We start from the raw sequence: 15053 nt of genomic DNA, 5'->3' as shown, positions 1-15053 counted from the left end.
AGAATCCAGAAATGGCTTCACTTAGCAATTCTCTGAATGATGTGGCAGCAGGGGCTGGTGCTTGAAGAGAACAGCAGGTGATTCACCCCCTGAGATTCCAAGAATGAGGGCAGAAGGAGCCGCCCTCCCCTTTACAAAGATGCCTCTAATTCACAGCAGAACTGAAGTGCTTGAGCTCCGTATCATGCGGTTTTTCTTTCATTCTCCTTTTTTCCTTGTATTTTCTAGAAATCTTTTCTTGAAGCCCTATACAGCATTTAAGATCTTGGCTGGTACAGTGAAATTGGTTTCTGTCTGAGACCTTCTGGACTTCCTAGATCTCAATAAAACTACAAATTATGGAGGAGAGGTGCTCAGCCTTGGCTGAACTGGGGAGATTTAAAAGAAACCCTACGTCCAGACCACACCTGAGACCACCCAGAGTTTCTGAGTTGGGGCCCAGCACCAGCACTTTTGAAAACTCCCAGGAGATGGATAACCAGCACCGAGAACTGCCATGTGTGGTTCCTTCTAAGGGTTTATGATGACACGTTCTGATCCTCACTCTTGCTAGTTCTCTGAGCGTGATACAGGGCTTACACGCCCAGCTCTGCAGGAAGGGGGAGCTGGCCTCGGGTCCCAGCTCTCTCCCTACCTGTACCACCTGTGTGGGCTTCTTCACTCCCCAACCTCGACACTTCCTTGGAATAACAGTAGCCCTCCTGCACAGGGTGGCTTTGATGATTAAATAAGATAAATCATGCACAACACTTAGAACAGGGCCCAGCACTTGATAAACAGCCAATGAATGAAGCAAGAAGGGCAGGCAGGCCTGAGTTATTCTTTAAGGATAACAGAGACCCCAAAGACAAGGATTGAAGACAAGCTCAGCCTCAGAGAAGGCATTTGAACTGGACACAACAAAGGATTAGTATTCAGAGTACATAAAGAAAAGGACAGCCCAGTAGAAAAGTGGACAAAGAGACATGAGCAAAGAGACGCACAAAGAAACTTGAATCATAAATGTCTGAGATTTGGGAGGAGGTTATAGCTCAAGTGGCAGAGTGCATGCTTAGCATGCACAAGGTTCTGGGTTCAATCCCCAGTACGCCCACTAAAAATAACTTAAAAAAAAAACCTAATTATCCCCCAGCCCCCCCGAAAATTCATTTAAAGAATAAAATAAAATAAAAATAAATAAATGTTTGAGATTCGTCTTCACTAGTAATTGGGGGAATACAAATAAAATTCACTCTGATCAGTTACCCAAATTACAACTTCAACAATGACAAAGAATGAGCTAGCATCCATATATATCAACATGAGTTTTTCCCCGAAATGTCCTGTTGAGGAGAAAAGGAAGTGTCAGGAAGATACCATTAAGATACAGAAATTATCATTTATGTACATCTGTGCTCACAAAATACTACTACTCACTGCAGATGTGGTACAAAATATCAAAACAAGGACATTTAAAATCTTCCTTTACTATATATAAAGATAGATAAAAAATGAATTCTTCTGTATAGCAAAGGGAACTATAGTCAATATCTTGTAGTAACCTTTAACGAAAAAGTATATGAAAATGAACACATGTATGTATATGCATGACTGGGACATTCTTCTGTACACCAGAAATTGGCACATTGTAACTGACTATACTTCAATAAAAAATAAAATAAAATAAAATAAAATAAAATAAAATAAAATAAAATAAAATAAAATAAAATAAAATAAAATAAAATCCTCCTTTATCAGTGGTGTCGTATTTATTTTTCATTGCAAAAGGATTTGAAGCAAATACCACAAAAGATTCATCTTTGCTAATTCCAGGTGGTGGCTCCAGTGGTATTTGTCAATGTTGTTTTTTGGTGGTTTTAATTTTTTTATTCAAATTTAAGAGAAAAAGGAACAAGAGAGAGAGATATTTGCTCTGACAATCTTGCCCCTCGCCCTCAGTGTCCTGCTGTCATCCCTTTGCCTGTGGCACTACTGATGAGGACCAAACCCAGGACCTGGACGGCATCTTGCTGGAGCCAGCCAAAACCACGTTTGTGTAAACAGCTTTATTTCTTAGCATTTACCTGCCCAAGCACAAATCACATAATTCCACAAAGATCTCACTGAATCAAGATGTGAACAGTAACGAAGATGCGATAAAAAGCTCTCCGTTAAGAACCAGCATCTTCACCATGTCTTCTCAGCCTCCGTAGGGAAAAAAATATATGAATACTTTACAAAGCTATCTCATAAAATGTTATGTTAAATGAACAACAAATTACTTTTTCTTTTACTAGCTTTTAATGCTAATAGTGCCATTTATGCCTGACCTTCAGGAATATGAGATATTTTAAATGACAGCATAAAAAGAGTTCTTGTTTGAAAACGCAAGCTACTTTAGACTGCATATTATTACTTATAAGTATAGCATGTGCCAGCATCACTCATTTTAGCATCCCATTTATATCTAACTGGTATGTGTTTCAGTTGACATTTATTGTTCTCCCGCATACGTGTCAAATTCCTTAATGATGACTCTGACAAAGGCGTAAAGCTTGGTATATATAAATCACATTTGCTACCATATAATCAGTGTTATCTATTAGAATGCTATTTGTGACAAATCATGTTCCAAATAAAAATTGAATTGATTTTTCTGTTATTTTAATATTGTACCACAAACGGCAAGCCTTTGATTGAATCTTAAACACTTTAATGCTCTGTTTTTGTTTGAGGCAGATCAGAAATGGAGTTTGCACAACTCACAAAGCTAAAATGATTTGTAAAACAACAAAATCAAATTTCAAAAAGCATCTTTATTTTCAAGCCACGGGAATAAATTTGGTAAAGCTATCGTTACAGGGTACACAGCTTAACAACGAAAGCCTTGCACGCACAGTTAATTTCAATGCATCCATTTTCATCTAAATTAGATTTTAACTTTAATGCAGGGTATGAAAAGCCTCTACAGCCTTTGTTTCTACCTTTTCTCTCAAGAAATTGCAGGCTTTCTCCCGGCTAATCTGAGCTCCACATCACTCCTGTCCCTTTCCCTCTGGACAGTGAATTGGGGCTACATTCTCAGTATTCTGGGCACATGGGGATTCTGTTTCCCAGATCCTCCAGAAGGGTCTCTCTCTCAGGAGGGCACCTGGTTGACCAATAGTGCTTACAAAATATACAAGATCCTGGCTGGCAACAGTCCCTTGGGTTAAGCTGTGGTTCAGAACAGGGGTTGGCAACTTAGGGCCCATGAGCCACCTGCTTTTGTACAGCTCTCCAGCCAAGAATGGTTTCCGCATTAAAAAAATCTTTTTAATTCAAAAGAATATTCTTTCACGATACATGAAAATGATATGAAATTAAAATTTCAGTGTCTATATGTAGTAAACAATCTTATGGTTACCGGGGAAAGGGGGTGGGAAGGAATAAATTTGGGAGTTTGAGATTTACAAATGTTAGCCACTATATACAAAAAGATTTTTTTTAAGTTTCTTCTGTATAGCACAGGGAACTATATTCAATACCTTATAATAAAATTTAATGAAAAAGAATATGAAAACAAATATATGTATGTATATGCATGACTGGGACATTGTGCTGTACACATAAATTGACACATTGCAATTGACTGTACTTCAATTTAAAAAAATATTTCAGCTTTTATAAATAAAAGTTTTATTGGAACGCAGCCACATACTCACATATACATTATCTCTAGCTGCTTTTCTGCTAAAATGGCAGAATTGAGTAGTTGTAAGAGGCCATACAGCATGGGAAGCCTAAAATATTGACTATCTGGCCCTTTCTAGAAAAAAAATGTTCAATGCCTGGTTTAGAAGGAAGACCTTTAGTGATTTCTGTCCTATTAAAAGGGTTAGCACCGTCAGGGCAGGAGGCTGAGGAAGTGCAAATAAAAAGCCTCATTCATAACAATAAATCCCATAGGAAGATTTTTTAGACATACCAGCTAAGTGAGGTCCTCAGAATGTTCGTAAGTAGATACAGTGAGAGAAAGGCAACCAAGGGAAACACCACCATCCCAGCTTTTGCGAAGCCACAGATGTGCTAAGCATGCACACGAATTATGAAATAAGTTAGATGTGCCCTTAAACAAATAGGTTTTAAAATACTTTCAGCACCTTCCAAAACTGGGCTGAGTTTAACCAAGTAGAAGTGATCTCAGGCGAACTGGAGCTGGGGTCTGGGACTGTGGAGGGCGGGGGTTGCCGCAGCCGGACAGAGAGGCCTTGGGGGAGCTGCCTTTGGTGTGAACTTCAGGAGAGCACATGTCAGAAACGAGGCCTGAAGGACCCTGGGGCTGGGCAGCCCGCTTCTCTAGGTCACGGAGGAGCTGTTGCCCCTTCCCTATGGTACCCTCGTCTGGTCAGGAAGGGTGGGGAGCACGCCTCCTTTCAGCCTCTGGAGAATCCAGTCAAATGCGGCTTGAACCCAAATACTGACGTGGGGCTTTTATCTGGGATTCATCAGCTGCCTTTGAAAGGGCCACATGTGTTTTTTTCTGGGAAAAATGACCCTGAGTCAATTGCTTAACCTCTGTGTGCCTCAGTTTCCTCTTCTGTAAGATGAAACTATCTATGCTAAGTAATACTAAATAAGTAAGCTATTTAAGGAAAAGTGTGTTGGCCAGAGTCTGACACAAGCAAGCACATTAGCCAGGTTGCGACTGTTTTTATTACTGGCCGATCGTAACTATTCGGCCTGCCTCGCAGGGTTAGGGTCCCTGGAGAAAAAGTGCGGTGGGGAAAAGAGCAAGCATTGCATTAGGGGCCAGGAGCCCTGGGTTCTGAGCCCTTCTAAGAACTCACTACGTTGGTTCAGAGACATCATGCCCCCACTGCCAACCCATGTCCTCTCTAGCAATGCCCCCATGTCCCTTTACCCCAATGGGAATTGATAACCTTTACTGAGCACGTGTGGCCAAGATATACGTGCCTAATCTCATGATTCTGGGTTGGTCCTGCTGTTATCTTCATTTTGCAAAATAGGAATCTGAGATGAAGGAAAGCCTCCAGAGGCACACAGCCGGGAAAAAAGCAGACTTGAGATCTGAACTCAGGGAGTGTCTGACTCCTGGCCACGCGCTTCACAGCCGTGCGGGGACAAAGTTAAAGCTGTAACTGAGATCCTGTTTAGAGCCACCAGTCACCACTCTCTGGGACGGTGAACAAGGACAGGGAACCCAGGCATCCTCTCCCAACATCTGGCCTCCAGGGGCGCTGACAGTTCTCCCACAGAAAGAGAAAGAACGGACCCCAAAGGAACGCTTTAACTGCCACAGAATTCAAACTATCCTCACAAAAGGGCCTGTTGTTTTAAAAAAAAAACATACAAACCCATACCTTCCATTTCTTCAGCATTTCCAGACCCAGGGAATTTTGTCTTAGGTAATGGAATTGTTTTTAGTGGCAAGAATGAGCTCATTACAGATGCAGCTTGTGCTAATAATGATAATTTGCTGCGCAGTAAAATCACCTCTCCACCTCCCCCGACAGACGACGCACTAAAATTATAGGCTAGGGAGAAGCAGAAAGGATCAAGATTAAGGGAAAGAACTGCGATGAGGAACTGCTTCAACAAAAGGAGTTTGATTTGCACAGTGAACTTGGTGATCTTAATCATGAAGCTGCAGAAGAATTAGATACTATTAAACAATTTTTTAATTGTCTTTATTCAATTTTGTTATTTCTGTCATCGGATGTATATTTTTTGTTTTTGTTTTTGTTTTACTGCTGTAAGCCATTTTTTAAAGGTTGGGGCCAAACAAATTAGCTAGTGACTTAAATATTGACGCCCAATTTGATCTCATGGATGAAATCAAGCTGAGGACAGTTGCACAGAGTAGTTTTGGTCCTGGCGTCCCTTAATTTCATGGGCAAAGACTTCAAAAGCCTTGAGTCCAGAGCAGTCATCTGCCAACTCTATGGGGGTCTGGGAAAGGGAAACAGGCAGAATTGCCTCCCATGTCTTTCATTCCCGGGGAGCCAGCAGAGGTGCAGCAGCCTGGACCACACGGCCCCCAGCAGGTGAGGGATCAACCTCCTGGTTTCCTTCCTGGGACAGTGGGGTCACTCTCCCAGGGTGTTAAGAAAGCTGGAAAAAAAAAATCCCAACTATTCACTGAGCTTGGTCCCAGCCCTTGGATGAAAATGCAACTAAATTCTATTGAGCTGTGGATTTTTTTTTCTTTAAACATGCAATCTCTAAAAGATTAAAATATCTTTTAATCAATCCAAATAAGGATTTAATTAATTCAAATAAGGAAAAAATACTTTTTTCCTGATTATGGAAACAATGCATGTTAGCTGTTAAAAAAAAAAAAGGAAAAAACACAAGAAGATACAAAAGGACCAATAACACCATCATCCAAATAACCACTGTGTGATGGACTAGCTTCCTTTACTCCTCCTCCCTTATTTTTAAACAAAAAAACAGGATTATAGTGTGTGTGTGTGAGTGTGTGTGTTAGTGTGTGTGTGTACATGGGTTTGCTGTTATTATATTGTCTTATGTCCTGCTTTTTTCATGTGCTGTATCACAAATACTTTTCCACTATAGCTTTCTTCTATCACATTATTTTTTAATAATGGGATGCACTGTAATCCCCAGTCCCACTGGGTTTGGGTTGTTGTTTTCTATGACAATAACCCTTTACACACACCCTTGGTTATTTCTCAGGACCAGGGCTCCTTTCCATTTCTCTTCCAGGGACCCTCTGGCTGTCTGGCGAAACCTGTGAATCTCTTCTTAGAACAATGTTTTTAAATGTGTAAAATATAATGTATGAGATTACAAAGGAATCTATGTATATTGAAATACTATCAAAATATTAAAATTAAATAATATTCACATAGATTTGTGAAATAGCCATATAAGCTTTTGCTTATACAGATGTTGAACAACAGTACGTTAGAGTAGATACAGTAACTCTAATAACGATTATAATTATAAAGTAGTGATCGACATTATTTCAAGCTTTTGCAAAATGAAAGTCATATGATATGAAAAGACCTAGGATTTTTACTGGCCAAAGGTGACAGGTACGTCTGTGGTTTGCCGCCTACGTTCATAAATGAAGGAAATAATATAGCTCACGTGGAGGTCAGTGAAAATAAAGACTTAACGTTTTCTCATCCGCGTTCTTTTTTTTCTCATCAGAGTCAAAGGTTTGACTCCTGATTTCTACTCATGGAAACCTGGGGATCCAGGGAGCCCAGGTGAAAATTCCTACCTTGGGAAAAACTCCCAAGCAGGGACTTGTTGCATCTTTTGGCCCTGCAGTTTTGAGTCTTTTGATAGCAAGGGCCTCATTGCCCCAGGAGCTGCTTTTGATGTCCCCTTCATACCAGCGGCTGCAGAGTGAGGTCAGAGCGAGTGCCTGCGGGTGATGAAATGTGAGCCAGCGTTATGGGTTGAATTGCGTCCTCCCCCGCCCAAAGGGTATGTTGAAATCCTAATCTCCAGTACCTGAGAAGGTGACTGATTTGGAAATAGGGCTGTTGCAGGTGTAATTGGTTAAGACCAGGTCATTCTGAAGAAGGGTGAGCCCTAATCCAGTGTGACTGGTGTCCTGATTAGAAGACAGCCATGTGAAGACACAGACACAGAGGGACGCCATGTGATGACAAAGACAGAGATTGGCGTTATGCACCAAAGATCGCCAAAGATTGACAGCAAACCACCAGGAGGGAGCTGGGGAGGAGGCAGGGAGTACTTCTCCCCTGGGGCTTCAGAGGGAGCAGGGCCCTGCTAACACCTTGAATATGGACTTGTAGCCTCCAGAACCACCAGACGACAAATTTCTGTTGTCTTATACCACCCAGTCCGTGGTACCATTACCACAGCTCTGGGAAACTAGTACAGCTGGTGTCTGCCAGCTGGGCTCTCCTGGAGACTGGGATTCGGAAACACCAGGGCTGAGGTGGGCACAATTCTGTGCCAGTGCTTGAGACGGCCATGCTGGGACCCAAGGTAGCTGATGGGGACCGGCTGGTTAGAGGGCTGAGCAAGGACTTCAGGGAGAGCCTGATCCAGGTGCATCTCGGGGTCAGGAAGAGACGTGCCCCACCCTGGCCCTTCTCAAGGTCGACATAACCTGGAAAACAATCCACAGAAACCTTTGGCATGCTAGGAAGTGTTGCTTCTTTATTTTCACATGACAATAAAAGGTCTTTATCATGAATGACGCGCTATTGCCAACCAGCCAGGGTGCAGGCAGCAGTAAAAAGGATTCTTAGGGGTTTTCCCTACTGCCCATCGATGAATGTGTGAGGGGCTGACTCTCAAGAGAGAATGGTAAGCTTCTGAGTCTCATTTAATATTCGCCTCTCCTTGTGAGGCTCTCCACTTCTACCCTTCTGTGTACTTTGCTGAGGACAGTGGCTCTAGATAAATCTTCCCATGGCAAGACACACTTGGCCTCTGGGTACAGTCACATGTCGCTGGAGGTCTGGGGTCATCCATCAGGGCTCTTGCAAGGGTAGGACAGCCGGCACCTGGAAGAGAAATCAGCTCTACAAGTTACAGGCAGGTGGCCCAGCAAAGCAGAGAGGCTACTGCAAACATTCCATCTCCTCTTTAAAAACAGTAGGAAGGAAAGAAAGGGCTCCTTTACCTGGAAGAGAGAAATCTGGATGTTTGGGCAGCAGCCCTTCATGCTGCAAAACTGGGGGAGAAGGAAGAGGAGGAGGTGGTGTGGACTTGACTCCATATATTCTAAAGTAGGAACAAAAATCATAGAGTTATTTTTTTATTAATAATAAAAATAAATATAGTCTATACAGTTCCCTATGAGCACGGTATGTTTATTTCTAATCTTTACCATTTATGCTAAAGGTAAGGATTATAATCTCCATTTTACAGAAGGGAAAACTGAGGCCACAAGAGACTTTTTCTTCCGCATCCTTGAGCCTTACCTTGCTGCCAGGACAGGGGGCCCTATTGGTTTTCTCTCCCATCCTCTCCCTACAAACCAGCAAAGACCAGAAGCAGGCCTTTTGGAGATTGCTAGGCACTGGTGGGGAGCGGAGGGTGGCTACTTACTGGGAAGGTCATGCAATTACAAACACAACCCCTTCTGTAAAACAAATCAGACACAAAAATAGGCCCCAGTGCTGGGCTGGGGGCTTCTGGAAACCCCTGACCTAAGATCTGCTCTGCCCCCGGTTGCTACCTGTGGTTACGACCCAAGCAGGACTTACTCTTCATACGGTTTCAGGTGCGCTCTCTTGGCCTGCTCCACGAGGTTCAGGAAGTCCCTGTAGCAGTTTCTGGCCATGACGGTGTACCGGGTGGCACAGCCTAATTCAGTGACCCTGGCTCTCGGCAGGTAGCCCGCCCAGCCAGGGATCGGGGGCTCCTGCAGCTGTTTCTTTATGTATTTGCATTCTGTAAAAAGATGCCACGCTTCCTGAGGGCTTCGGGAAGCCACACAGTGAGTGGGGCAGTGCTCCCAAATTAGCGGGCACCCCAGCAACGAGCCCTGGGTAAATCCCTAGGTCTCTGGATGCAACAGGGCCCGCGGCCACTGGTTGGTCGATTCTGTGTGCCCAGAACCCAGATCGGGCTTTACACACGCTCTCGTTTCATTCTCTCACAAAGCGCAAGAAGGTGGTGCCGTTATTACCCACACTTTATGGAGGAGGATACGGAAACCTTAGAGAGGTAAAGAGAGACTTGGCCAAGGTCACACAGCAAGGAAGTGGTAGGGCCAGGATTCAAACCCGCGTCGGTCTGAGTCCCAAGTTCTTGCTCTTAAACAGATCCTGCTTTCTTCTCAGATTAATAAAAAAGCTTCAGACATTGCTCTTTGACAGTTTAAATAAGGTAATCAAGAAAAGCGTGTGGGGCGGGGGGAGGACGTAGCTCAGTGGTAGAGCGCGTGCTTAGCATGCACAATGTCCTGGGTTCAATCCCCAGTACCTGCATCAGTACCTCCATTAAAATAAATAAATAAATACCTAATTCTCCCTCCCCTGCAAAAAAAAGAGAAGCATGCAGGTCAGGAAAAAGCACAGCAGACTCAGTGCTGGCTGGCTGACCAACAACTTCACATTTGTAAGATAAAAGATTACTGCCCCATCTGCCTCCTCCAGCTGCTGTGAGAATTGAAACGGGCTACTGAGTCCCAGAACCTCAGAGCTAGAAGGCACTCAAAGGAGTGCCTAGTCCATCCTTCCCTGTGCTGGATGAAGGAACTGTAGCTCAGAGAGGTGAAGCAACCCACACTAGGTCACACAGCAAACAGTCACAGAGCTGGGCTAAATCCAAAACTCTTAGGCAGATGTTCCTTGTAATGGCTTGGAAACTTCTAAAGCACGAGAAACATGTGAGTTAGCCTGTGTTCTTGAAAAGTCCCCAGTTACAGTAATAATAATAAAGGCAATCAGTCCATTCCTTTTCCTATAGGCCTTTAGATCTTAAAGACGGTCTAGGACAAATCATTGTTGTGATTATGAACCTGATATAATCTTATCATCAGTTGTTTTTGTCAGTGTTACTGTGGTTGTTGTTCCCTACAAAACCCCTTCCCACCCAGCTAGCAGCTGGAGGAGCTCTCTTAGACAAGGGACACTACCTCTCAAAGCCTCACTTCCTCCAACTCTAAAGTGGGAATAACAGTATCAACCTCATGGCTGGAATGAAATAACAGTGCTGGCACAGAGAAAGCAACTAAAAGGCAGGACCTACTGAGAAAACAGCTGATAACGGAACCTGTGTGATGATTGCCCAGGGGCTTTAGGACCCTGCACTCTCCTCCCCACCTGTCTCCCTCTCCCCCTGGAAATGATTCTTTCTCCCTTTAAGAAGCAAAGTCTTTCCATTTCCGGTCAAGATGGTGGAGTGGCAGGTTGCCTCTCCTTGCGACTACAACGAAACCACAACTGACTGCTAAACAACCATTGAAAAAAAGACTGGAACCTAGCGAAAAGATCCTCTGCAACTGGAAGCATAAAGAGGGAACCACAGCAGGAAGGTAGGAGCGGCGTGCTTGTGATATATTTGGGCCCTGTACCCCCCATACCCACAAGCTGAAGATTAGTTAAGTCTCAGAGGCCCTCCCACGGGAGTGAGAGCTCTAAGCCCCATGTCAGGCTCCCCGGCTCGGGTCCCAGCATTGGGAGGAGAAGGAGACCCCAGGACATCTGGTTTTGAAGGCCAGGGGGGCTTGGTGCCAGGAGCCCCATGGGACTGGGGGAAACGGAGACTCCATTCGCTTGGGAAGCGCACACTCGCGTGCGCCAGGTCCAAGGGCAGAGGCCGTGATTTCATAGGAAGCTGGACCAGGCCTGCTTGCTGGATTTGGAGGGTCTTCTGGGGGCTTGGGGGACAGCTGCGGCTCACTCAGGGGACATAAAAGCTCGTGGTGGATATTCTAGGAGTGTTAATCTTCATGAGTTTTCCTGGAGGCTGGTATCTTAATTGGATCATTAGCACCAAGACCTAGCCCCTCCCAACAGTCTGTAGGGAAGCCTCAGGCCAAATGACCTACAGGTTGGGAACACAGCCCCACCCATCAGCACACTTCCTAAGTCACAAAGGCCTCTAGACACAGCCCTACCCACCAGAGGTCCAGGACCAAGCTTCACCCAGCAGTGGGCAGGCACTGGCTCCCCCTGCCAGGAAACCTGCATAAACCTCTAGTCCAGACTCATCCACCAGGGGCAGATACTAGAAATAAGAAAACAACAATCCCAAAGCCTGTGGAAGGAATTCACAAACACGTAGAAAGATAGACGATATGAGGCGGCCAAGGAATATCTCCCAGGCCACGGCACAAGGTAAAATCCCAGAAGAAGAAATAAGCGATGAGGAGATAGGTAATTTATCTGAGAAAGAGTTTAAAGTAATGATGGCCAAGATGTTCAGAGAACTCAAGAGGAGTATAGATGCACAAAGCGAAGTTGTTAGCAAGGAGTTGGAAAATATAAAGACTACCCAAACAGAGTTGAAGAATAAAATCACTGAAATGAATAACACACTAGAAGGAACGAAGAATAGACTAAATGAGGCAGAAGAACGGATCAGTGAGCTAGAAGACAGATTAGTGGAAATCACTACTGAAGAACAGAAAAAAGAAAAAAGAATAAAAAGAAATGAGGATAGTTTAAGAGAACTCTGGGACAAAATGAAGTGCACTTATATTTGCATTATAGGGGTCCCAGAAAGAAACGAGAGAGAGAAAGGACCTGAGAAAAGTTTTGGAAAGATAATCACTGAAAACTTCCCAAACTTGGGAAGGAAAACAGTCACCCAAGTTCAGGAAGCACAGAGAGTAGTACCACACAGGATCTACCCAGAGGAACACACCAAGACACATAGAAATCAAACTGACAAAAATCAAGGATAAGGAGAAAATATTAAAATTAGCAAGAGAAAAGCAACAAGTAACATACAAGGGAACTCCCATAAGGTTATCAGCTGATTTTTCAGCAGAAACTCTACAGAAGGGAGTGGCACAATATATTTAAAGTGATGAAAGGGGAAAACTTACAACCAAGAATACTCTGTCCAGCAAGGCTTTCATTCAGACTTGATGGAGAAATCAAAAGCTTCACAGGTAAACAAAAGCTAAAAGACTTCAGCACCACCAAACCAGCTTTACAACAAACGTTCAAGGACCTTCTCTAGGCATCAAACCATAAGAAAAGAGAACAAAAATTCCAATTTGCACTGACGCCTGTGGGGTTTAGAAGTGGGCTGGACCCTGTGCTCTCTCTCAGTGGCAGCTCAGCAAATCTGTCAGGCCCTGGGCTTGGTCCCAGGGGCGAAGGGAGGCTGGTTTCCGGGGGTCAGTACCCAGACTCAGGGGGTGGTACTGCCGGTGGTACTGGTGCAGGGCGCGCAGGACCGTCTCCTCCGAGCAGACGGGCTTCAGTTTCCGGGCAGTGGCCACCGAGCAGCGAAATTCCTCCAGCTGGTCTTTATATCGCTGTGTGTTCTCCTGGAAGATTTTCAGACAGGGCGACATGTCATCCTCACCGGAGGTTCCCTGGCAGCTAAGGTAGGGCACGAAGCCTGCAAGAGACAGGACATCACCACCTTCAGTGAGGGATTCAGAACCTGCCCCAATGCCCCAGAATCTCACCCACCCCTTGCCATTTCTTCCTTGGCCAACAACCCTGCATTTTCCCAAAGGCCTTTAATACAAGCTGTGCCGTTGTTTCCACAGCTGCTGGGACCCCCCAAGGCCACAAAAAAAAAAAAAAAAAAAAAGACCTTGGAGCTGGGGAGAGAATATTCTTTGATAGCAAAGCCCCCGATGTCAGTCCGAACAGCAAGAAGGGAGAGCATTTAATGGGCCAAAATGATAGTCTGAGGAGTAACTGAAATTATTCATCTTTTTAGAGAGAAAGCTTATTTTCCTTGACGCTTCCCAAATGCAATTTGGGATCTTTCTTGTCGGGCCATCTGGAAATTGCGGGCTTATTAAAAGCAGAGACCTATTACACGCAAAGGTAAATTCATTATCTGTGAGATCCACCCCAGCACAATTTTTCACCATTTCCCACAAAATCACAGATAATCATTACAATTAGTATGAGTAAAACACAACTATTTATTTAAACTGCATGCTGAATCCTAAGTGCTACAATATTGTCACAATAAGACCATTTTTAAAAGAGCAAAGGGGGAAAAACTGGCTAAGAATTTAGTTTTAAACTGCAAATAAATAAAGAAGTCTCACTATTGAAGCCCAACAAGGGAAGGCCCTTGTCCCCAGGTAAGAAAACCTGGCCCCAGGGTTGAAAGCAGCAACCCCACCCCCTGAACCTGGAAGAAGCTTCTTCTGGAAGAATCCAGTCTGAGACTGGTCTTGGCAGAGTTGAAAGTCTTTCAACCACAATCCAGTCTCCTCAACCCTCAGGCAATCAAAAGACTTGCTAATATTATAGAGGAGACCGTGAAAACCCAGGGGCCCTGCCACAGTGGTTTCTTCTCCATTAGGGTCTACTTTGATCTGCATAGATTTCATTTGAGTGTGTATATTCACACACACATAGGAATACAGGCTACCTTTACTGAGTCTTGCTAAGGGCCAAGATATTTAAAATAAGTTATCTATGTGGCTCCTTTAATCCTCACAAAAATCTTACAGGGAATCTGTCACTACCCCATGTAGCGGGTAGAACTGATAGATTTATCCAAATAGATCTACCCAAGGGCATCAGCTTATTCACTATGTCTATCCTGGTCCAAATGCATATAACGTACATTAATTAAGCCCTTCCTGCATACCAGGCCATGTCCTGGGAGATTTGGCCTAAGTTGTGTCTCTCCATTGATCAGAACCCAGTTATCAGTCATCTTCAGCAATGGAGCGCTTTCAACAAGTGTCTTAAAAGCTGAGGTGCCTGCACTGGTCCAATCAGCCGGACAGACACGGACAGTGGGCCGAGGGAGGGACAGCGATCAGGACTGTGGTTCTCCTGCAGGGCACATCACCACTTACCACTGTAGCCTGGTGTGACCGGCAGCTGTCTCATGAAGGTCTTGGAAGACTTCATGATTTTGCTCTCTGCTATTGAAGAGAAGAGGGAATGAAACTGTCTCATCAGATGTCCTTGCCTCTAGAACTCACCGAACGTGTGCTGCAGGCCCTGGGAGTCCAATGACCTTGCCAGCAGGTCGGGACAGAGAGAAAGCTCTGCCATCCTCACAAAATCAGCAGACACAGCTGGTTTCCGTTAGAGAGCCAGCGGCCTGACAGCAAGGAGCATCACCTTTTACATGAACCCGGATGACAGCTGTGCAGATCACCACCCACCAGTGACTCTCTTCCCCTGGGCCCCGACCCCTTTCACCCAACCTGTCATCCATCCATTCAACTACTATGAACAGGCACACACTATGGCCACCAACTACGATAGAATACTAAAGAATACAAAGATGAGCAAGACCCAGGAGTCACCCACCCCCAACAGGTCAGGCTCACGAACCTCAGAGGGGGCGAGATAATGCACCCTCACCCCCAGGGCCTTTCTTCATCCAGGTGGAATCAGGTTGCAGTGGTGGTTTTTGCTGCCCCCAGCCCCAGCACCACCCTCAGGACA

General features: G+C 44.5%; 1 protein-coding gene across 1 annotated transcript; it reads right to left on the bottom strand.

Moving 5' to 3' along the window:
• Positions 1-8135: 8135 nt before the first annotated feature.
• Positions 8136-14507, bottom strand: SPMIP5 (sperm microtubule inner protein 5). The gene is made up of 5 exons (XM_010969851.3): positions 14453-14507; positions 12799-13017; positions 9201-9387; positions 8615-8715; positions 8136-8495 (listed from the first exon to the last, which is right to left on the bottom strand). The coding sequence occupies exons 1-5, from the start codon at positions 14505-14507 to the stop codon at positions 8350-8352; spliced, it is 708 nt and encodes a 235-aa protein (XP_010968153.2). The 3' UTR covers positions 8136-8349.
• Positions 14508-15053: the final 546 nt, after the last annotated feature.

This window comes from Camelus bactrianus, chromosome 11 (assembly GCF_048773025.1).
Source record: "Camelus bactrianus isolate YW-2024 breed Bactrian camel chromosome 11, ASM4877302v1, whole genome shotgun sequence".
Taxonomy (NCBI): Eukaryota; Metazoa; Chordata; class Mammalia; order Artiodactyla; family Camelidae; genus Camelus; species Camelus bactrianus.
Note: the sequence above shows the minus strand (reverse complement) of the source record. Positions and strands in the feature narration are given on the sequence as shown.

Coding starts and splice junctions, on each gene's coding strand:
- SPMIP5 (XM_010969851.3), bottom strand. CDS start 14,507: ATGAAGTCTTCCAAGACCTTCATGAGACAGCTGCCGGTCACACCAGGC. Junction 8,716..9,200: donor CACCTGAAACCGTATGAAGA/GTAAGTCCTGCT, acceptor TTCCTACTTTAG/AATATATGGAGTCAAGTCCA. Junction 8,496..8,614: donor TCCAGATTTCTCTCTTCCAG/GTAAAGGAGCCC, acceptor TTTCTCTTCCAG/GTGCCGGCTGTCCTACCCTT.